Source organism: Apodemus sylvaticus, chromosome 3 (assembly GCF_947179515.1).
Source record: "Apodemus sylvaticus chromosome 3, mApoSyl1.1, whole genome shotgun sequence".
Lineage (NCBI taxonomy): Eukaryota > Metazoa > Chordata > Mammalia > Rodentia > Muridae > Apodemus > Apodemus sylvaticus.
Window position 1 is genome coordinate 122,620,095 of NC_067474.1, and position 23,845 is coordinate 122,643,939.

The window sequence follows — 23,845 nt, forward strand, 5'->3', positions numbered from 1 at the left end:
ACAAAGGGACTCTAAAGAGTTAAGAGTTCATGGAGGTCAGAGACTAAAGGGCACGTGTTGGTCCAGGAATGTACTCTACTCTCCATGCTGACATCCGTGACAAACATTACCAATCAATTACAGACCCTGACGTTAACATCCTTCTGAAATCGTGTTCCTCATTGTCTCTACTATAGTTGGCACAAAAGAAGAAATCCAGGTGGCATCTTTCATTTATTTTCATCCCTTCAGCCTCTTCCTTTTCGTGGCTTGTCAGCCTGGCTTGCAACTGCCATTGGCCTGCCTTCCTACCACAGGCCAGGGAAGCTAGGGAGAAGAGAATTGCCAACAGCTTCGTCCGGTGGCCGGCAGGATGGGATAAGTGCCCCAGTTCCCTCAGGGGGGTGCCTTCAAGATGCATCTTCACCAGTGCCCCCAAATGCCTCACAGGATGCAGGTGCGGCCCCATAGCAGTGAGCCGGGACTTTCCCTTCAGCCCAGCTCCCTCACTCCACACCAGCATGTCCAGGATCCTTCCCAGTGAGACCCACTGTCCTCTGTTCTTGTCAGAGGGCCCAACTCTGAGAAACCTACACTCAAGCCTGCATCTTCACACCTGTGAACGGAAGGATCTTTCTCAAGCCATTAGCAAGGCCCTTGTGAGAACCAATGCTTGGCTTGCCCAGCCCACCTATGTCTTCAACCTCCATAGTTTGCCATTTATTTCCCACTGCAACAGAAATGTCCCAGCAGGGAATCCCTGATGGAAAACCCCAGACACCTGGAGGTGGGTACCACCCTTGGGGGGCCTTGGGGTGTCCCCATCTGCTTCCAGGGCCTCTGTCTCCTCCACAGACTAGATTGCTAAGGAACCTGCTCCACGCTGGGCTAGAAGATATTCTGGAAAACAGCTAGCTCCCACCCAGATACCACCCCAAAAAGTTAAATATCTGTTTCTCTCCTTTACTTATTAGTGTGTGTGTGTGTGTGTGTGTGTGTGTGTGGTAGGGGTGTGGGCGCTCTCCTTGCACCTGTACATTCATCCTGGGACTCCGATGAAGGTCCTCAGGTGGGCACCGTTACTCACTGAGCCAGCCTGTTGGCCCTCGGAAGTCATATTCTTCTGATCTAGACCACCTACTTAATGAACAGTTCATCACTGAGAAAAGGAACTTTGCCTGCCGGCCACTGACCCAAGACTCATGGCCCTGCTGCCTGTGGCTCCCTTCATCTGAGGGCCTTGCGATCCTGCAGTCTGTTGATGCAGAAGAGGAACATGTGTTAAAGCCCTGACTCATCTCTCCCACGTATAGTGTGTGACTTGAAGCACAAACACCAGCTTGTCGTCTGTGGAATAGGATGTGTCACTGACCAGCTGCAGCCTAGGGAAAGACTTGGTAGGAGCAGGTACCCCTGACCTTTCCTCCTCGGGGGGTGAGGGGCTGGGGGAGGCAGCCTGGAAGGAGAGTGCCACAGGGCAGGGCACAGCCCTGGCAAAGCCTGTTGCTGCCCTTCCCTCCCGCAGGCTGCCCTTGGCGACCAAGGCGGAGAACTCTACACTGAGCGCTTTTCATTCCACCCCAGTTCCTGGAGATGAGTGTTGGAGCCATGAACAAAATCTTCCCCCAGGTAAAAGTTGCCTGGGCCCAAACCGGCGTGACCTAGGGGGCCATCCTAAGATGGAAAGGGCTGTGGGGAGGGGGCCCTAGGGCCCACGGCCACATTCATCTGCCCTGGGGACTTGCTCCAAGTGAGAGCCAGGAGTGCCAAGTGGCAGCACAGCAGGTAGGAGTGGTAGGGCCTTGGCACCCGGAGGACCTGCCTGAGTCAGCTTGGAGGACAAAGGAGGGGTGGGTGGGCACTGGGCGGAAGCCACCCTGCTGTACAGATGAAAATGTGGAAACGTGAAGCCGGCAGGACGAGCCTGGTCTGCAACGGACCAGAAGTTTGCCCAGCCTGCTTCTGGTCTCTTGGGCAGGCAGATGCCGAGAGAAACGCGGCCACTGGAGGGAAAGCCCGCCCTGGAGATGAAGGTGAGGACAGAAGTGGGGTCAGGCTGGCTCCGTGCCGTGGGTCCCTCCCTGGGAACTACCCTGATGCCGGGCCTGGAGTGCCCAAGGCCACTGCCCCTCTTCTACCCCAGTGAGTGGTGATGCCTGCCCCCAGCTTCCTGGCCAGCCATACTGACAGCCACCTGCTGGGTAGAACTGTTCTGCCCCAGCTACCAGCATTTTTTGAGTACCTACTATGTGCCTTTTGCCTGTTGGGCCACCACACTGAACCTGTAACACCAAGGACCTCCGAATTTAACCTCGACCCCATGCCTGATCTGGATGCTTCTGTTGGTCATAAGATAGAGTGGGTCAGGACCTCACACCTGTACTTACTATGTTTCCCCAATTCCTGTACAGCCAGGACCTTTGTGTGCCTGGGCCCATTTTGGCCCACAGTTGATCAAGAGGAAACAGATGCTAAGAATGGCTATAAAGGGTCTGGCTCAGGTCCCTGGAGCTGCAGACCTTGGTTTCAGGACAACCCAGGGTGGGTGGGGTACTAGAAGCAACTAAGAGAGGTTGGGTAATCAGGCCATGGTTATGTGGCTTTGGAAAGGAGGCCCCTGAGTGCTAAGCTTCAAGGTCATGCCCTATGCTGGCGGCTCTTTCCAAGTTGTCAGTCAGTGTGGCTGACTGTAGGTTGTGTTTTTCTTCCTTTGCCCTGGGTGGGCAGTTTCTGAAGTTTCTGGCTTTAAAGTGGGCATCACCCCCCAGGGCAAGAGCCCTGCCTGATGCTCCAGTCTTGCCTATAACCCCCCCCACCCCCGAGCACAACATGCATTGCACAAATATTTGAGGAGCAGCCACTCAGCTGTCTCTGCCTCCCAGTATCAACATAATCTCCCTGGTAACCCAAGTTTACTCTGTGTTGCTGACCACAAAGAAACCACCAACCAGGGCTCTGGGAACCTAGGTTTTTATGTATACTGTGCTTCCTGTAGGCCTGCTGTCTCCTCTACCAAACCACACCCGCACGCCGTCACCGGCACCAGCCACCCACCAGGCCTCTCCCCCATACCCTTTCCCCGGAAGGCCTGCTGCTTTTCCTGAAGTCCCTGTATCTCTTGGAGCTCCTCCGAGTCCTGTCCACACCTCCCCAGCCTCCTTTCATTTGTCACTGCAGGCACAGGCCTAGCTGACAGGTGACGGGAAACGTAAGTAGAGTGAATTAAATGACCCAAATCAGGATCCTCCCGTTGTCTTCTGAATCTCTAGTCTGTACGTTCACACATGTGTGCGCACACCCACACACAGCACCAGTGAGACCCTAAGAGCCCAAGGGATACTGAAACCTGCCTCTGCCCTTCTGTGGCCTGACACAGGGGACTCAGCCCCTCCCCCTCCTTCCTCTTCAACCATGTCTGGCTCTCCAAGTGGGGCTGAGAACTCTCTGAGGCGGAGGAAAGCTACTTTCAGGCCTTCTACAGAGCAAGGGGCCCACAGCCCCCATTAAAGCTGCTTTGCTTCATTTTGCAAGCAAGCAAGAATTAGGGAAGTAAGCCAGGTACACGCCCTTAACCCTAGCATTTGGGAGGTGAAGGTAGGCAGATCTCTGTGAGTTCAAGGCCAGGTCGAACATAGTGAGTTAGGATATCCAGAGCTATATAGTGAAACTCTAGTCTTGAAAAACAAAAGAAACAGTAAAAATCAATCTTACTGGGGCTGGAGAGATGGCTCAGCTGTTAAGAGCACTGACTGCTCTTCCAGAAGTCCTGAGTTCAAAACCCAGCAACCACATGGTGGCTCACAACCATCTGTAATGGGATCTGTCACCCTCTTCAGATGCCCACTTTTGGAGTGCCTGAAGATAGCCACAGTGTACTTACATATAATAAATAAATCTTAAATAAAATAAAATAAACAACAACAACAAAAAAGGATCAGTTGAGCAGTCGTGGCGCATGTCTGTAATCCCAGCACTCTGGGAGGCAGAGACAGACAGATTTCTGAGTTCAAGGCCAGCCTGGTCTACAGAGTGAATTCCAGGACAGCCAGGGCTACACAGAGAAACCCTGTCTCGAAAAAAGAAAAAAAAAAAAAAAACTGAAATCAAAAAACCAAAAAAAAAAAAAAAAAACCAAAAAACAAAAAAAGGATCAAAGGATCCAAGCACCATTCTAGAGCATGGGCCATCTGCCCGCTTACCCCCATTACTGCTGTCTCCCGAATGCCCAGGGGGAGTGTGGCAAATCCTTAGCTCACTCTTAGCACCTGCTGCATTAGAAGAATCATTCAACAAACCAGCCCCCAGCAAACTACCGTGACCCTCATGGTACCGGCTTAGCACTCAAGGAGACGGAGACCCAGCAAAGCCGATGGCTCACTGTGCCCGGCTAGGAAGCCATGGAGCTGGGACTCCGGGCAGCATTCCGGGGGCCTAGAGCAGAGAGATGACGGCTGGAAGTGAGCGAAGGGGCTGGACTTTGGCATCAAACAAGGGTCATGCCTCAGCCCAGAAGGGGGGTGACCAGGGCGTTTGCTTCTTTGAACCTCACTTTGTCATCCACAGAAATAAAGTTAAAGGTACAGTCAGTCCATGGTGGCAGGGACCTCGGAGCTGGAAGAGCCGGTCATGCCACAGCCGCAGTGGGAAACAGGGATGAATGCAGTCGCTCGCTGCTGAGCTCTCTCTCCACACGTGCAGTCCAGCATCCCATTTAGGGGATGGTGTTGCCCACAGTGAAGGAATCTTCCCACTGCAGTGAACACAATCAAGAAAGTCCTCCCCAGCCCAGCCCTCTCCACGCAAGCATGGCCCGAGGCCCCTCTGGGTACACAGATGTCCACTGTCATGTCCTTGGTCATGAGGATAGGCTAGGAAGGAGAGGCAGACTCTATGGAGCAGAGGCTAGCCCCTGATGGCATTTGGTGACGATGGAAGATGGGCAGGACCAGAGCGTGTCATGGAAGTCTTGGAATGCCTCCTCTAGCCCTAGCACCCCCTGACTAGGGAGGGCTGCCTGCAGGGCGGGGTGGGGTCTTGAGCGAATCCCTTCACCTCTTCTTTGTCCTCCCCTCCACAGGCTGTGGCCCCCTCTGCTGCTCACGCCGCGGGGCCTGCTTCACCGTCAGCCTGCTGCTTCTGCTGGCCATGCTTGCCGGCTTGCTCGCTGTGGCCACCGTCCTCGGACATCCACCCCGCACGCCAGGTCAGGGGGCCAGAAGGAGGCATGGAGGCTCAGGGAGACGGGAGCTTCAGGCATGCCTGGCCTCCCCCACAGTGGTTCCTTAAGGTGTAGGCAGAGATACCTGTGCATATGAATACACATCTGAGAGGCCATTTGCATACATATCCTGGACACGAGCCACCTTAAATTTTTTTCTTTTAATCTTTAAAGTTTATTTTTATGTGTATGGGTATTTTCCATGCATATATCTGTCTATACCATGTGTGCTTGGTGCCCAGGGGTGGCAGAAGATGATGTCTACAGATGGTTGTGAGCATCCATATGGGTGCTTGGAACTGAACCTGGGTCCTCCGGAAGAACAACAAATGCTCTTGACCACTGACAGAGCCGTCTCCCCCCAACCCCCGCCCCAGCATGATCCGTGGAGAACTCCTGGTTTTGTTGTTACTTCCTCTAAGAAATTCTCTCTGACCCCTATCTGGCCTAGGCGCTTCCTCTCAGCCCCCACAGCCACTGCATTTCTCAGTCTCCTTGCTGACCACCCTGGTCACGTCAAGCACACGTCAAGCACACCCAAGCACATGTCAGGCTGTGTCCAGAATTCCCCTGCAGTCGGGCTTCAGTGCTGAACTGCCCAGTGCAGCCCCGCCCTCGCCCTCGGGGAGCAGTTAAGAGAACTATATGAGCTTGAGCCAATGAAACACTGGGGCCTAAAGGGGGATGGGGAGTCTGGAGCCAGGGCTCTCCTCCCATCAGTGAGGGGAGTCGGGTGGGAGGCACCGTGGGAGGCGGAGTAGATAAGAAGTGAGAAGGGAAAGCGGAGTAGGTTAGCAGAGAGCGAAGGGCTAGCAGCCCGGGCCTAGGGAACAGCATGTGTGGAGGAAACATGAGGAAAAAGAGAGAGGGCAAGAAGACATTGGGGGCAAGCGAGTGGTCAGGTGCCCAGGGCCTCAAGAGCTGCCCTTGGGAGAGAGGTCATATTCCCGGAGCCAGGGGAGGAGGTTGTCCCATCCTTCTTCCTAGCTGAGAGATGGCTCCATGGCCAGTAGGGCTGCTGGATGGGCCGAGGAAGAGGAAGGGTGAAATCAGCATTCTACCTGACTGGGCAGAAGTAGGGGCCGCAGCCATGGGCCTGTGTGTGCACATGTGTGTGAGTGCCTGTGTGCTTGCATGTGCCTGCCTGTGCACATGTGTGTGAGTGCCTGTGTGCTTGCATGTGCCTGCCTGTGCACATGTGTGTGAGTGCCTGTGTGCTTGCATGTGCCTGCCTGTGCACATGTGTGTGAGTGCCTGTGTGCTTGCATGTGCCTGCCTGTGCACATGTGTGTGAGTGCCTGTGTGCTTGCATGTGCCTGCCTGTGCACATGTGTGTGAGTGCCCATGTACATGCAGGTGCCAGCCTGTGCACATGTGTGTGAGTGCCTGTGTGCTTGCAGGTGTCTACTTGCCTGTGTTCACTTGTATGTTTGTGTGAATACACTTGCCTGTACATGTGTAGGTGTCTGCCTGCCTGGGAGTGTTAGTGTGCATGTCAGTGTGTCTGTATACATGTGTGTCAGTGCATGTGTGGGTGCCTGTGTGTGCATCTGTTGCTGTAAGCATGTGCATAAAGGTGCAGGTGTGTGCATGTGAGTGCATGTGAATGTGTTCATTTTCCTGTGTGCATCTGTGACAATGTGTATCCCTAAGGGTGCCTCCTGTGACTAGCTGAGGTATCTCTGGGAACAGAGACGTGACTCCTACTGGCACATATACACTTGCGCATGTGCCTGTAGGCACCACCTATGTAGGACCTCCATCTCCTCAAGTCAGTTTCTCCCTCAAATCTTGGGGTCACCTTTAGGGGTGAGTGTCCCTCCTTCGGGTAGGGTTTAAGGGTAACACTTCTTATGAATACTTAGAAGAAAAATAAAAAAATGGAAGTTTGCTGACTGTTAAGGTCTACCCAGATGGAAGGGATTGTGACATGCTGTCCTCAGACAACCAAACATACAGCTTCCCACCAGCTAACCTGTTCCAGGAGAGCCGTCATTAAAGCCATGTGACAGACGGCACACTGTCCTTAGCGCTTCCTGTGTGACCAGTCTGAGAGCCAGTGTCTAGAACAGCCATGTTCCCAACATCCCACATACCTCTATTTTGGGGATAGAGAACCTCAGGCTGGAGGAGGCCAGGTCCCCTGTGCCTGCCATGCTGTGGCATTGGCAGAGTGGCATGCCTCAGAGCTCAGAGCCTCTCTGCTGCCTGAGGCCCTCCAGAAGCTCAGAGGGGCTCCCTGAGGGGCCCTGTGCAGGGCCCACCTTGCCACCCCAAGGCTGAGTTTATGAGTTCCACCTTCACTCTAGGGCCTCTCTCGCCCCTACAGAGACTCACTCCTGTGTGACACTGGCCAACAGGACGGGGTTCTTGTGCCATGACCGAAGGCACTGTGTCCCAGCCCATGCTGTGTGCGATGGCATCCGCACCTGTCCTCATGGTGAAGATGAGGCGGAGAGCTTGTGCCGTGAGTACCCCAAAATCCCACGTCCCTCTTCATCCCACCACCACCTTGCAGCTCCGTGGGACATCCTTAGGTACCACCCCCCTGTCCTCATGCCTGTGGTGACATAGTGCCTCAGCCCAGACCTTCTGCTGCACACTGAGGAATCTTTTCCTGTTATCTCCACTCAGCCAGCACCTGTGGCCGCCTTCAGGGCAGCCTTCCCTGACTCCTGCCGAAGTCAACAGCCCTGCTTTGGGCTCTCATAGACCCTTGCTTCCCTATATCATGTCCCTAGTCACACTGGCGTCACATCTGCCACCCCCATTGGGCTTTGAATGCATTTGCAGTAGATGCACTATTCTGGTCTGCTTGATCCTGGGGTCCTAGCACCTGGAATGACTTTCTGGGTTTTTTTTTTGTTTTGTTTTTTGGGGTTTTTTTTGGAATGACTTTCTGGGTTTTTTGGTTTTCGGGTTTTTTTTGGAATGACTTTCTGAATGAATGAATTGGAAGACCTGGCCCCATGCTTTAGACACCTGTTCTTAGAAGAATACAGCCTGGTTATGTGAAATAAACACAAAAGCATGAATTAGTGGGGAGACCGGAAGCAGGGAGACAGCTATGAGCTGGGACAGGGGTGCGGGACACTGCGCCTCAGATCCTTGAGCGCTGCCTTCTAAAGAACCATCCAGCCCAAATCCGAGAGTCGCTGTGCACATTGTAATCCCAGTGCTTGGAAGGTTGATGCCGAAGATCAGGAGTTCAAGGTCATCTGTTTCAAGTGTCAGGCCAGTCTGCTTAAATGACACCCTGTCTCAACAACAACAAAAAGTGTCACTGGGTCCACAGTCCAGCTCCTAGCCCATGGGCTACTCCAGCAAGCAGAGGGACTGCCCAGCCTCTGCTCAAATGTTTCTGGGATGGGGAGCTCACTCCCTGAGGCTGTCCTGGGTTTATGTGAATTTGGGTCACCCTCTTCATAACTCCCTGACGTAGACGCTACTTTGGAATTCTGGGGCCCGTGTGTAAGAAATCCGGTTCTCCCTGCTATATTCTGATGAGCTGAGGCTTCCCGGAGGGAACTTGACCCTAGATTAAAGATGACAGGTTAGCGAAGATGACAAGGGGGACTTCTGCAGCGAGTATGCACACAATGCTGAGGGTGAGGACATACAAGGGACACTCTCAGAGACCCCCTGTCACCCCACAAGGGTTGCACAGAGTAAGAACACCCCACTCTTTGGATCTGACCTCCTTCCTGGAAGACCTCCAGAGCAAATGGGGACCCTGCAGTAGGACAGGGTGATCCAGTCGCAGGTGTCTGAGGTACTGTGGTCAGAGGGTAGTTGTGTCCTGCCCCACTTACTTGTCCCTCTATAGGAGATGTGCCCCAGAGCCTCCCCGGTTTCCTCCTGACCACCTGCGGAGACCCAGCCTCCTGGATCTACTCAGACCAGAAATGTGATGGCACCAACAACTGTGGAGACTGCTCAGATGAGCTGAGCCCAGGTGGGGGTCTGGCCACAGGTGGGCAGCACCCAAGGGTATGGTCCCCTGTGTACTGTCCCTGCATCCTAGGAAGAAAATGTCCCCTCCTACTTGAACACCTCTGGGTAGAGGTTCTTGCTATGAGAGGCTCTTCCGTAGAGGATGCTTATCTTCAGGGCATTAACTGGACACTAGGACCCACAGGGCCACTGAGAAGACACTGCACAGCCTCTCTGGATCTGAGCCTCTGTCCCTGGCACCTCCTAGCAGCCCTAAGAGGAGAGCAGGCAGGACTCGCTGCCCCAGTTCATAGGTGGGCAATCCCAAGCACCAAGAAGGGAGCAGATGACTACGGGAAGGGACTGTGAAGTAAACGACCTCCTTAGACATCCTTACATTCTTTCCCCAGCACCGGGGAGACACTCAGTCAGTGAAGCCCTGCCACACAGCGTGAGGACCCAAACCCATGGCAGAAGGGAGACCCAACCACAAGTTCCCAGCTTCCCCGTGCTGCATGTGTACCATGTCAGGTGCACACTCACACACACGATAAATAAATATAACAAACAATTAAAGGTAGGGTGCTAAAGATGCAGCTCAGGTGGCAGGATGGCTCCGTAGTGTGTGTGAGCCGGGGGCTGATCCTCAGCACGGCATGATGAGCTATGGTGGTGCTTTTCCATAACCCCAACACTCAGAGAGCAGAGGCAGAAGGGTCAAAGTTCATAGTTGAAGGCCAGCCTGAGACTCTGTCTCAAAAGACAAAAGGTGAAGGACAATGAAGGAAGACTCTGTAGACCTTAAGCCTCTATACATGTGCACATACACATGCCCATGCATTCATATGTGCACATGTCTGTGAGGGCACACATACACACACATTCTATGCCCAGTGTCAAATCAACAAACATGTGCTGAGCACTGCTGAGGCAGCCTGTGCCTGATTCTGGAAGGGAGAGCCGGGGAATCAGACCCATCCCCCAGGACTACACCATGCTGGTGCCAAGAGGAAGTACTGGGACCTTGGAGAACCTACCAGACGCCTCAGAAGAGGCATCACGGAACAGGCCATAGAGAACAGAGACCAGCAGTCAGGGCTGGTGTGTAAAGAGGAATGGGGAAGCCACGGATACAGGATGGGACAGACGAGTGAGGTACACCCGGAGCATCCAAGGATCACTAAGGCAGGAGTGAGAGCGGAGCAGGAAACAGGGCTGGTGGTGCATCTCCGCATCCACTAACCCCCAGCACTGTCTGGTTTCCTTTACTCAACAGGTGAGCAGATGGGAACTGAGGCTTAGCTGGGCGAGCAGGTCACACAGCCTATGTATGAGTTGTGAAGCCACAGTTCTCTCTGCTGCAGGGAAGCCCACACAGTCACCCACACTAGACGGCCTCAGGCTGCAGGAGCTGTGCATGCTGCCCTGCTGCAGATCTAGGGAGCACCCTCTTGTCTGGAGAGCCCAGGATCAGTAGCTGCCTCTTCCACTGGCTCTTGTCTCCCCAGTGACTGCGTGCCCGCCCTGTGGCCCTGGGTGGTGGCGCTGCACGCCAACTGTGTTCACATACTGCAGCTGTGTCCCGAGGGCTCTGTGCCGGGACGGAGTGCAGCACTGCTCTGACTGGTCAGATGAATACTCCTGTCCCGGACCCTGAGTGAGCCTGGCTCCGCAGCATGGAAGGTGACACGGGATCCTTTCTCCAGAACATCAAACCCTCGACGGCAAGGACAGGAAGAAACCTTTGCCATCCACCAGTGGCCCCCGGCCCCCATTGTCTCTGAACAGGAACTGTCTTTCCTCCTTTCAAGTGTCGGCCTTCACTTGAGCTCCAATGACAAGGAGCTCACCACCATGCTAGGCAGATTCTAACAAGATGAGGTGTCTGCCTCCGTCACTTTAGACCTGTATGGGACCACATAGAAGAAACATGTTCCTTGACTCTAGAGCAGGCCTGATGTTCCAATCTTGTCATCCCTTAAAGAGACATAAATTTGTGGCTTAAATGCCAAGTGAGTTTAGCCCCATGTGCAGAAAACAAAGCACACACACTTACCATCATTCTGCCTGAGGCAGAAACTGCTGAGCTCAAGGCCGCTGCGGCTCAGCTGCCTGTAGGTTTATATTTCGGTCCTGAAGCCAGAACAAGCCATCTCCCTGAATACTCTCTAGCTTTAAAACAGGCAAGGATGGGGGGCTCATTAGACAGATGAGGAAACAGAGGCCCAGAGGATGACTTGCCCGGGGTGGACTCTGGAACTGGGACTCAAAGTCAGTCTGTGGAACTCTGACCTCAGGGTTTCCCCACTATTAAAGAATAGAGCTGGGCTGGGGAGATAGTGGTCTAGAGTACCGACTGCTTTTCCGAAGGTCTTGAGTTCAAATCCCAGCAACCACATGGTGGCTCACAACCATCCATAATTAGATCTAGAGTGTCTGAAGCTACAGTGTACAGATATATAATAAATAAATCTTCAAAAAAAAAAGGAATAGAGCCAAACTTTGGCCAAGGGGTGGGGGTCTGTGGAGAGGGGTGTGAGTATTAAAGAGGAGCTTAAGGGACCAAATGTCTCTTGTTCTTATCCTGAAAGACAGACTTGGGATCTAGCTATGAAGGGCCCCTGTTGGAAAAGATAAAGACAGCCCACTAGAAATGAACAGAGCTGGTTTTCTACATTGGTATTTTGTGAGGTTTGAAAATGGCATCTAAGGAGCAGCTGGGCCCTGGCCATTCATTTGTTCTTTCACTACTTGTGTATTTCTTCAGCCATGTCTGGGAGCTGGGGGCTGGGGGGCTGTGCCCCCAGAGAAGAGGCCTGTGTCTTGGCACATGAGCAGTAGGAGGGGTTATAGAGAGCCCACCTCACACATGCAGGGATGAGTGAGAGAGCAGAAATGTGGGGTCCCCCGTGATGCTGCTGCTTGAGGGCTGGTCAGCCTCAGCAATGCTCCTGCCCTGCCGTTGGGATTCTCTGTAGAAGGCGGGGGCTGTCTTCAGGAGGAGGGCCAGTCATGCTTGGCCCGTATGAGCCATGTAACAGTTCTGATTAAACCGTGGATCATTCAACAAGCTGGGGGCGCCAAAGCATGGGCATGTGCAGGAAACAAAGATCCTCACTTCATAGTAAGAGTCCTGGAAACTCAGACTAGCCAAAGCAAATTGGTTTATTTTGTGATCTTGCAAGGCTTAGAATAGCAGGCTCGCCTAGTGAGTACAGAGGGTGTTTATAAACCCTGCTGCATGACCCTCCCCCATTTCAAGGTTTATCAGATGCAGGCAAACTTGGCTATGAGTAATTTTCTATTCTCGGCTTTTAGTATGAATGGGGGTGTAGCTTAGCAGAGTGTGGTAAGGGGTGTAGAGCAGTAGGCGTTAGCAGAGGGCCAGTTTTTTCTGTCCAAGTTTCACTGGGGCTAAGCTGGCTCAGGGCACCTTTAAAAATGGATGTGTGTGTGTGTGTGTGTGTGTGTGTGTGTGTGTGTGTGTGTGTGTGTGTGTGTGTGTGTTGGGGGCACAGTAGTGGGGAGAAAGTAAATCAATACAGTTAGCAAGAATCAATACAGGTAGTGTCTCAGTCCATCCCGCTGGCAGTGGCTAGTGAGGGTGCCATCAGGGAAATTAAGCCTGGAAACTGGACTGTTTTAACAGAATCTAAAAACTGACTCCTGCTGGGCAGTGGTGGTGCATGCCTTTAATCCCAGGACTAGGGAGGCAGAGGCAAGTGAATTTGTGAGTTCAAGGCCAGCTTGGTCCAGGATAGCTAGGGCTACATGGAGAACCCCTATCTCAAAAAACCAAAACTAAATAAATAAATAGATAAACAAATAAGTAAAACTTGCCTCTTAGTGTTTGTGAGATGGTGCGTAAACTGCTTTCTGTGTAAGCATGAGGACCTGAGCCTGAGTTTTCAGCACTTACAGGCAAGGCAGGTATGGGAGTGGGCAACTGTAGTGCCGGGGGTCCTGACATACAGTGAGCTGACAGGATCCTGGGGCTGAACAGTCATCAGCCAACCTGGGGAACTCTGGTTCAGTGAGAGACCCTCTCTCAAAAGACATGGTAAGGTTACAGAGAGCTGGCTCAGAAGAAAGGCCCCTGCTACCAAGTCTGATCCCCTGAATTTGATTCCTGGGACCCACCGGAGAGAGCAATCTCCTGGGGTTTGTCCTCTGCTGACACGCATGTCCACACATGTTGTGGATGGGCGGACCATGGTGTTCTTGTAAATCAATCCCCTAATGAATAAAGGAGCCAATCACTGGGGAGTAGGAGGGACTTCCGGGTTGACAGAGGAAGAGAGGAAGCAGGAGAGAGGTCCCTTTTGGATGGGAATAGCGTGAGGACAAGATGTAGCTACGAGTGTTTCCTGGTTTCCATGGTGGATCTGTCAGGATTCGTCACCAAAGGATTTAGATTTAATAAGTCATACAAGTTAGGATTTTAGTTGTTGTGCCCAGCAATTGAGTTACTGTCATTTCTGAACTAAGATTGTGTTGTGTTTTCCTTCACTCAGTGGCTCATCTGGGTTCAAGAGAGAAAGGTACAGTGGCAAAGCGTGAGTTTGCCTGAGGTGCTCCACAAAGGCCGTGGGGGTTTTGAAGCACGGGGTTGGCATGGTAGCGACCGCCAGTGGGAACCTAGCAAGCTGGGTGGAGAGATTGTGGAGTCCTGAGTCAGAGTCCCCACGAGATAAAAACAGGTCGACCATTGCCCCACTGGCCAGCCAGGCCTCTGGGACAGAGAGTTGCAGGCACAAGCATGGGAATGCACCAGTTTGTTGCTTAATATTTCCTACAACACACATATGCACATAGAAATAAATGGAAATATAAATAAAATAAATAAGGTGGAGAATGGTTGATGGAGACTCCCACTGTCAACTTTTGGCCTCCATATGCATGCTTGAACACACACACACACACACATGTACACATGCACCATACACAGTAAGTAACTTGATTAATTAAAACCTATTAGGGTGAGGCAAGGCAGCTGTTGGATGCTGACACTGAGAGCAAAGCACTGTGTGCAAACTGTTTATGGCAGCTTGGAGTTCATGGAGCACCTCACCGTTGCTGAGCACGGGAGTCTCAGTGCCTGGAGTGTGCAGAGCGGCCTTAGGGGCTGGCTTCTGACAGGGGTCTTGGCTGCAGGCCACAGTTTGTTTTCGGCAGGAGGAATACGTTGGATTTCTTCATGTGAAGAGGGACTTAGAGAGAGGCTGGGGAATCAGGGTCTAGTCCAGGCTATTCTGCAGGCTCACTGAGAGGAGGTACATTTGTAAAAGTTCATGCAGAAGATTGGGGTGCCCAGAGGATCCGCGGCTCTCACCAGCATTAGCAGTGGGGGCCTGTGAGTAGTTCCCCCGTACCACTGCACACTACTGTAAGCCCTTTTCAGCCCGTCTCAGCGATTCCATTTTATCTCCAGCCTACCACCACTCTATCTGGTGTCGTCAGACACAACTTCCCAGAAGCACAGAGAGATCACACAGTTTTTTAAGAGCCCGGGGTTCGAGGCTGACAGGCCCAAGTGCAAAGGCTACGCTAAGCCTCCTGGAGTCTTGCTCTTTCAGCCAAGGCTCCGCGGATGGGAAGCCGGAACTGGCAGGTGCCACAGGAGGCGTGCGTGCAGGAGGTAGCTGGCATGTGTTCCTCTCTTGTTTATTGGTCCTTCATAAAAGAGCAGGTGCCACAGCCACTACCCAAACAATTCTCTGTAAGGGATTCCAGGAAGACACAGGCCCGGGGCCTGGGCCAAGCCGACCTGCCCCTGGCGCCAGGCCGCAGAGCAGCCAGAGAGACAGCTTAGCAGCCAGTGCCAATATTTGCCCTGGCCCCTCCTCCCTGGCCGCAGCCCCAAGATCAAGGCTCTAGATCCAGCAGGTTCTTTGCTGTGCAAACACCAAGGGCTCAATGAATGGAGGAATTTAAAGTGGCTCCAGCTGGGCCCCGGGGTTTGGGGTGAAAATCTGCTCTGGGTGAAGTGCCTGTTTGCAGGGGGCTCTCCTTTCATCCCTAAGCTCACAGAACCGAGTTTACTAGAGCCCATCAGAGGCTCAGGCAGGCTTTTGCCAAGAGGACACTACTTCCCAGAGAGGACAGGAGTTGGCCCAAAGCTGCATTGCCCAGTGGCTAACAGGATTCTGGGGGCCACACTAACTCCAGAGCCACACAGAGTCCTTTGTTTCTCTTTTTCTTTTGAGACACAGTCTCACATAGCCCAGAGTGGCTTCAAGGTCACTATGTTTTCAAGTCTGGCATGAGTCTTCACACACACACACACACACACACACACACACACACACACACACACACGGGGTGGGGGTGTGGGAGTGGGTAAGGAAGGAGAAATCCTGTCTCAAAAAATTAAACACACATAATGAAATTAATGACAAGTTATAACAACATGCTAAAATGAAACTGCTGGCCTCATTATTTTTATTTGGGAACTAGGTTGCTTTCCTTTCTTTTGAGATAGAATCTTGCTATGTGACTCTGTCTGGCCTTGAACTCACAATCTTCCTGGCTCAGCCTCCCAAATACTTGGATTATAGGCATGTGTCCCCAAACCTGGTGGGGCCACTGTTAAGTAGGATAGTACTTACACGAACACAAACAGTACAATACCTCAATGAATCTGAGGCTGGCTAGAAGGCTCAGTGGGATAAAGGCGCTTGTGGCCAAGCCTGAAGATCTGAGTTCGACCCTTAGATCTCACATGGTACAAGGACAGAACTAATTCAAACTAATTGTCCTTCGATCTCCACAGTTCGATCTCACACACTCCCAGAGAGTGTGAGATTGTGCATGTCCATAGTAGTGAGTATGCATGTATACACACTCACACACACACACACACACACACACAGAATAAGTAAATGAGACATTAAAAGAATCACCAGCAGGCTGCCTGGCCCCTTCAGCTTTGAGTGGACAGAAGAGAGACACCCCAGCACTCACCCTGGCCCTGTGGCCGGCCAGTGCCACTATGAGGAGCAAATATGTGATGGCAGGACGGGAAAGCTGGAGCATTTGCTGGAGAGATGGGAAGTGAAACCAAATGGTTCACGCACTGTAGGAAGAGGTGGGACTGGAGAAGCAACCAGTGAGGAACAGGCAGATGTGAGGAGCTGACACAATCACCATGGTAATTTTGAGTTCAAGCTTCTGCCAAGGGCCATGTCTGGTCTGTGGCCCTGCCGCAGTTGGGATCTATGCTGGTGTCTATGGCCTGTGTTGCGCCCTAAGGCCATCTGGATGTCAGCGGTCTGGGCTGCTGCCTGAGACCATGTTGATGTTCTGTGGGCGTGCTGATTCTGTGGGGGAGGTGAGGGAGGCAAACTGGTCTGAGTGGCCTGTGCTGTCATGCCTGGGTCCTTGGTCCTGTCACAGCTGGGGTGTGTGTTGATGTCCCAGGCCCATGTTACCACCAAAGGCCATGTGGGATATCCCTGGTCTGGACTGTTCCAGGGCTATGTTGATGTCCATGCACTGAGCAGGCCCCGCCCCTCATCCACCACCACATCTTGGAGAGCTGGCTCTGCCTCTTGCCTGGACAGCGCCAGAGAGCTGGTTCTGGTTCTGGAGAACTGGGCCCACCCCTGTCTGCCTTGAGGTGGCACACATCTGTCCACCCCTCCCCACCTTCTGATTAAGATCACCAGTTCCAACCCCCAGCTGAGGACTAAATTTCCTGCATACCAGCCCTAAGGAGAGAGCCACTGAGTCTCTGCATGCTTCTAAAGATGAAGGACTCTTTCCTGACAGCGTTGGCTCTGGGAAGCTGATTCTACTAGATTTTCAGGATTTTTCAGGTCTAAAACTGAAAAATGTATCTGGTCCCTTGGTTCCAGGAGAGCCTTCCTCTGTAACCTGGGGACCATCTCCCAAGAGGCATCTCAAGCTGCACAGTCCTATAGCCTTTGGCTGCTCCTTGAGGGGTCGGTCTTTAGCCACCTAAACAAGGCTGGAAGCAGAGTTGGACATGGTGACCCTCATTCATCTTGGCTTCCTCTTGTTCCTTAGGAGCTCGTGTTGAGCTGGCCTGGCCACCACTGTCCTGGAAGGTAAGGACAGATGTGACTGGAGCTCTGATGGCCACAGATGCTTTCTTCTTGGGCTTGTTCCTCGGAGCATACCAGCATGGGTCATATCTCAGTCTTTTTTGACAAACAGACCCCACACATCAGGTTTTCCTTTGGCTGCCTTCTCTACTTCCAGTCAAGTTGCTGTGTCTGCCTCCTGTGTCCTTTCTGCCCAGCCATAGCTGAGCATTGCCACCATCTTGGTCATTCTTTGTCTCAGTTTCCATAATGGCACAGAGTCCTGTCTTTCTGTTTGACTGTCTCTTCTCACTAAGCCTGTCCTCTCCCTCCCTTTAGATACTGTCATCCTCCAGGGCCCCATCCATAGCCATCTATTTGAGGAATTCCTTTCTTCTCTTTGGATTATGAGGATAACTGCAGATCCTTGCCACAGACTGGAGAGAAAAATTCCCTTCTAAACCCATAATGTTTACCGCATAGCTAGCTCCAGGTTCTTGTGCTGAAAGCTGTTTTTCTGCCTGATTTTATTCTCACCTCTGGCTTCTGTTCTTCCAGACTTATCACCGACAGGCACTAATTCCTTCCCATCACTACTTTCCCCCTCCCCCAGCTGTGGTATCTATTCTGGCTTTTCACCACTAAGCAGAGAGAGGCTGCTGGTATAGCAGGTGCTTCGGCAATACCCCACGAGTGAATTGCTCTGTTCTGCACCCTCTGCCTCTCCTCACATCTCACATCGCTCCCCTGTGGCCTGCCTGTCACATCAGCCTTGGAGGCCCCTTTCTGAAACACGGATCCTATCCCCAGGCTAAGTTCTTCAGTGCTCTATGATTTCCCAGAATTGGTCCTTGCGACGGCTCTAGCTTTATCACACAACTCTTCACTCCCACACCTCTGCTCACCACATGAGAACTTAGTGTCACTAGTTTTCACACTCCATAGAACCCTTGAAGGCCTGGCCCCGTCCTCTGAGACTCAATAGCTCGTATTCATCCTTCAAACCCACTTGGGCATCGTTATCACTTGGGAACATTCTCGCCTCAGAGCTTTTGATTACCCATTTGAACATCTTGTGTGGACTCACACTTCCAGAGCATGTGGAAATCATAGTATTGGCTACACTCAGCAGGAGGTAGAAAGTCACTTGTCTGTTTTTCTTAATTAAGAGGACGATGTGACTGAAAGAACAGAAGCCAGAGGTAAGAATAAAATCAGGCAGAAAACAGTTGCTTGAGAGCAGAAATTGTTTCATTTGCTCTGCCTACCTGGGCCCGCTCTAGGTGCCCAATTATTGTAAAGGGATGATTGTGCTGGTCAGGTTTCTCCAGAAAAGAACAGATGTCTCTCTGTGTGTATTTCTGTCCATCTACCCATACATCCATCCATTCATCCATCCATCCTCCATCTTCTCTAAATCTACATATCTGAGAGACGTCTTTTAATGAACTGGCCTGTGCAGACACAAGGCTGTCAAGTGAGCAGTGTTTGTGGCAGGCCAACAGGCTACAAGTCTCCCTCCTTCACGGGGTCTTGGTCTTTTCTCTCAAAGCTGGCTGCATGATGTACATATTTTGATGGGTAATCTGTTTTCCTCAACATTTACTAATTTCAGCGTTAAGCTCATATTTTAAAAGAGCTGATATTTTGGAATGTTTGTATAACATATATACACATAAATATCTAAAAGGTATATTAAAATATATAAAAACAATTTTTAAAAAGAGGCCATTAATTTGAAAGAGAGCAAAGAGACACATGGGAGAGTTTGGAGGAAGAAAGGAGAAGTGGGAAATTATGTAATTATAATCTAAAAAAAAAATCGGAGCTGGATATGTAACTCAGGTGAGGGTCCACTTAATCCATGAGGCCCTGAATTTGATCCTTACTAAACAACAACACATTTTCAAAGCAACATGTAGGCTGGTGTGTGACCACATCTAGGCGTCATATCTGAGTCACCTTGACACAAGGCCGACAACTACAATGAAGCTTGGCTTCCCCATTTATAAAATAAATAGTTGTTATCATGTTCTAGGATTCTACAGAGAAATCACAACTGTAATATCTGGGTCAGGCTTGTGCTCCCACTCACAGTCAGGAGTCCATTGTTAACTACATTTTACAGATAAGGAGACCAAGGCAGCAAGGGAAAGTGATTTACTGAGTAGTAGAGAGAAGGACTAGACTGGATTTTCTGATTCTCAGCCTAGAACTGATCCATCTGGCCCTGAAGAATTATCTTTGAAATTTGGGAGAAAGGAGACTGTCAGAAGCAGGAGCTGACCTCGGAGATCAGATACACTAAGCCTGCTGTCGCCATCACGATGTCAGGATAGGCCTGCAACTATTTATTCATTAGCTTGTGTAGAAGTTTCACCTCCTAGCAATAAGACTCAGACTCAAAATATATTTTCAAATGCCTTGGCCATATAGCTAGGATTTTCTTTTGCTAGATCATAACTTAAATTATCTCATTTATTCTCAGCTACACTCTCATAGCTTCCTTGGGCCTATCTCTTATGCCTGGTTCTATCCAGAATTCTTATTGCTTTCCAGGTGTTTTACCGTATCTATTCTACCTTTTTTTTTTTTTTTTTGGTTTTTTCGAGACACTCTGTGTAGCCCTGGCTGTCCTGGAACTCACTCTGTAGACCAGGCTGGCCTCGAACTCAGAAATCCGACTGCCTCTGCCTCCCAGAGTGCTGGGATTACAGGCGTGCGCCACCACCGCCCGGCTACTATTCTACCCTTTCTTATAGGCCATACATGGGTTTTTTAATTGGCAAGTGATGTATCTATACAATACTTAAGATATTCTCTCTACAGCTTGTTTGTTTACTATTTAGTGTTTATACGTGTGTGAGTACAGGCATGTTTATACTGTGGTGAACATGTGAGGGTCAAAAAACAGCTCATAGGAATCAGTTCTATGCTGTCACTTTGTGGGGTCCAGGGCTCAAACTCAGATCTTCAGCCCAGCACACAGGCACTCCTGCTCAGTGAACCACCTGGCAGCCTGTCTCAGCAACTCTTGGATGTAATTTCTCTTTTCTAGTAAAGAGAGTACAAGCACAGACAGGACTTGATACCTGGTGGATTAAAAACACCACCATTTTCATATAATTTTCAAACGTAAAGGTGGGAGACATGTAGATTAAAGCTGGGAGTCTGAGCCACTGCTCTCTGTTTGCTTGGAGTCACATAGGACAGAGTGAGGCCAGAATGTTCTCCTACAAACCTATGGCGCCTGTGGCCGCCGAAGCCTTCAGTGGAAGGACTAGACACCCGCACAACTTCCGGTGAGGTGTTCTGCTCACCTGACTTGGTATGACTGTTTCTTTTCCATATTCTGGAAAAGTAGTTAGGTTTAACCCTGACAGGCCAGAGGAGGAAGCTTCAGATCAGAAAACAGTCTGCAGACCACCTCTGCCAGGCTTGTCAGGAAGCTGCGTGCCCCAGGCTTTACCACGACGGGAAGAAGAGGAGGCTGAGAGGAGGGCCAAGGCTGCTAGTCCTTAAATGCTCTGGCTTTCCCATGCTTCCGTACTTCCTCCGGGCCCAGCTTGGTGGTGGGGCGACCTGCCTCCTGGCCAGGTTTTAGTCCACTTGCCCCTCACTTCCATCACTGCGTGCGTGCTTTGTTACTGACTCTGACCCTCTGGCTGCTCTTGGTAAAGACCCTTGAGATCCTGGTGGATAATCTGGGATAATCTCATCCAGGGTTTGGATGTGGCTTAGTGGCAAAGCACTCGCTTAGCATGCACAGGCCTTGGATTCTACCCTCAACACACTAAAAGATAAGCCTTCTTGAATTCCCTTAGGCAGTCTCTGTTCTTATGCAGTGTATCCCAGGCTTTATGGGAACGTATTGCTGGGCTTGCCACTGAGGGCACATAGCCATGCCACTTAGTGTGCCACACACCATGGAGGAGGCCTTTGAGATGGCTGAGTGGTTAAGATCACCTGTTCTTCCAGGTCTGTTGCTAACATTAGGCGGCTCACAACCACCGGTAGCTCCATCACCCTCTCCTGGCCTCTATAGGCACCAGGCATGTACGCCATGCAGGGTAGGTACTTACATACAGTTAGGCAAATAATCACACACATGATGAATCAATGGTGGGAGGAGATGGAGTTTCAAAGACAAATTCCAAATGGAGTCTTCTTATCTTCACAAATGTGCACTCTCACACACACACAATACACAACAATACAAAAATCAAACTAAGAAATAAAACGAGCAGTAAACAACCACTTTACCCTTTTGGTAAAGTAACGCTTCACCACAATTTTAAGGTAAAGCATTGCTTATCCTAAGGGTCAGGGACATAGCTTAATGATAGAACATTTGCCTGGCATATATAAGGCCCTAGATTTGATCCATAGCTCTAGGAAGTTAAAAAAAAAAAAGGCTGAACCTCCCATATTTGTCAAATATGAAGTAATTACCCTAGCCATATTATACCAGAGTAGGCTGTTGATTCCATGGTCCACAGGATCACTGGGCAAGCAGGAACAAGGACCTTCAGGCTGGCCAGAAATTCTTGACCTGTTCCTCAACCACTAGAAAACCTAGATTTTCACTTAAAGACAAAATGAGCTGTTGAAATAGTTGTTTAAAGGACTTATTAGTATAGGAAAGCGAGACTCTTAGAATAAAGGATTTTTAAAAAGGAACTCTTAAACCAGGAGTGGTAGCAAACACCTTTAATCTCAGCAGTCAGTAGGTAGAGGCAGGAAGAAATGAAGGTGTAGCAGTGATGGGGTGTAATTGGGGTGGAGTGATCAAATTAGGCTCAGGCTTGATTGACAATATACACTTTGATAAGTTAAGTTATTGGAATTTGGTAAGGTATGCTACTGTCTGCCTAAATAACATTTAAAAATATTTTAAATATTTATTTTAAAATAGGTGTGTGTGTGTGTGTGTGTGTGTAGGTGCTGAGGCCAGAGGTATTGGATTCCTTTAGAACTCGGGTTACAGGCAGGCCTGAGCTTACCCAGTGTGAGTGCTAGGAACCAAACTCCACTCCTTTCTGCAAGAACAGCAGTTTTAGCCACTGAGCAATCTTTCCAGGCCCACAAACGACCTGGAAAAATTTAAATCTCAATTTTATGTGTACAAAAACCAGTGTGCACTGTGCTGGTCAGTTGTGTTTCTCTGACACAACATCTGAGATAACCAACCTAAGGAAAGATGCACTTGGCTTACTGTTTCAGTGCCTTGGCTCAAATGTTCTGGGTCGGTGGTAAGGCAGGGTGTGTGTGTGGAGCAAAGCCTCACATCAGTCTCCCAGCAGCCAGGGAGGAGAGACCTCCATGTTATAATAAAGAGTATCTGCCTTTTTGTTTTGAGGCCTTGCATTTGAGCCTGCTGTGTAGCTGAGGATGAGCGTAAGTCCTGATGTCCCTGCCTCTCGCTCCTACTTGGATTCCCTGATTCTGTGGCTCTGCAGCTTGAGGCCAGGCTCGCACATATGCTGGCCGCACGCTCCACCAACGGAGCCCCATCTCCAGCTCTAGACTCCACTCCCCAGGACCAGTTTTCTGCGTCTGCTCTCGTTGCTTTAACAACTTCGAAGAAAAGAGGCTGAGACCCTCCGTGCTAAATGCTATTAAGGTGGCACATGCTTGTAATCCCTCATTTGGAAGTCTGAGGCAAGACGGCTGGGAGTCTGAATTCAGTCCTACCTACATGAGTTGGGGCTAAGTACGGATTACATAGTAAGACCCTATCTTAAAAAGAAAACCAAAAATAGAGTTAGCCAAATGGTTCATCGGGTGAAACACTTTCAGTGTGTGCCTATGGACCTGAGTTTGATTCCCAGAATCCACATGAAAGGTGGAAGAGAACTGACTTCATAAAGTTGTCCCCTCATCTCCATGTGTGCCTATACACACATGCATCCTCTCTCTCACACAAACTCACATACACATACTTTTCTTCCAAATGGAGGACTCACTACGACTCACAGTTGACAAATCTTAGTCCACAGTTGCTTGACAGAGCTCATTTTAGGCTTGTGGTGAGACAGGAAACCAAGGAAAGAATATGTAACATTAAGTGTATGTTACACATACAAGAGAATCTATAACATGGCCCCAGGTCTTAGTAGGCCCCCAGAACTTAGCACAACTGACTTTATGATGGAAGCACCATGAGGGTCATGAAACTCAGTACATAGACAGACAGCATCACCTGCCAACACTAAAACAAAGGTCCTATCCATTAAAGTACATAGTTCTGGGAAAAGTCTCTAAATGTATTAACCTTGCTTTTTTAGCCTCTGCAGTATTGCTTATGGCTAACTATTCTTCTTAACTGAAGTGTAACCAAGAACTTAGTTTTTGTGCTTAAAAGCTCACCCTGAGAAAGGCTCAGTGCTGCACTGGGATCCCAAAAGCCCAGCATAATCACCAGCTGGCTAATAAAGAATTCCTATTGGCTTAAATCCTTGTCCAAGCTGTGTTCTCTGGTGGCTACCTCACAACACGAGATGAAAGCTACTTGGTTTAATTGCTATTACGTGAGTGAAGATTGCTTGGCTCCAACCCAGACCCATTCACACACCAACCCACAAATGGTTTAATCCATAAGCAGGATTGGTGCCCTCATGGTCCAGTCACCTCCCAAAGCCTGCCTGTGAACTTCAGGGAATAAGCCTTC

The 23,845-nt window shown here is 50.5% G+C and overlaps 1 protein-coding gene across 1 annotated transcript; it reads left to right on the forward strand.

The window, feature by feature from the left end:
- Positions 1-1,862: 1,862 nt before the first annotated feature.
- Positions 1,863-11,570, forward strand: Ldlrad1 (low density lipoprotein receptor class A domain containing 1). Its single transcript, XM_052175609.1, has 5 exons — positions 1,863-2,012; positions 5,057-5,182; positions 7,527-7,664; positions 9,024-9,152; positions 10,639-11,570. The coding sequence occupies exons 1-5, from the start codon at positions 1,868-1,870 to the stop codon at positions 10,785-10,787; spliced, it is 687 nt and encodes a 228-aa protein (XP_052031569.1). The 5' UTR covers positions 1,863-1,867; the 3' UTR covers positions 10,788-11,570.
- Positions 11,571-23,845: the final 12,275 nt, after the last annotated feature.

Coding starts and splice junctions, on each gene's coding strand:
- Ldlrad1 (XM_052175609.1), top strand. CDS start 1,868: ATGAAAATGTGGAAACGTGAAGCCGGCAGGACGAGCCTGGTCTGCAAC. Junction 2,013..5,056: donor AGCCCGCCCTGGAGATGAAG/GTGAGGACAGAA, acceptor TCCCCTCCACAG/GCTGTGGCCCCCTCTGCTGC. Junction 9,153..10,638: donor CTCAGATGAGCTGAGCCCAG/GTGGGGGTCTGG, acceptor TTGTCTCCCCAG/TGACTGCGTGCCCGCCCTGT.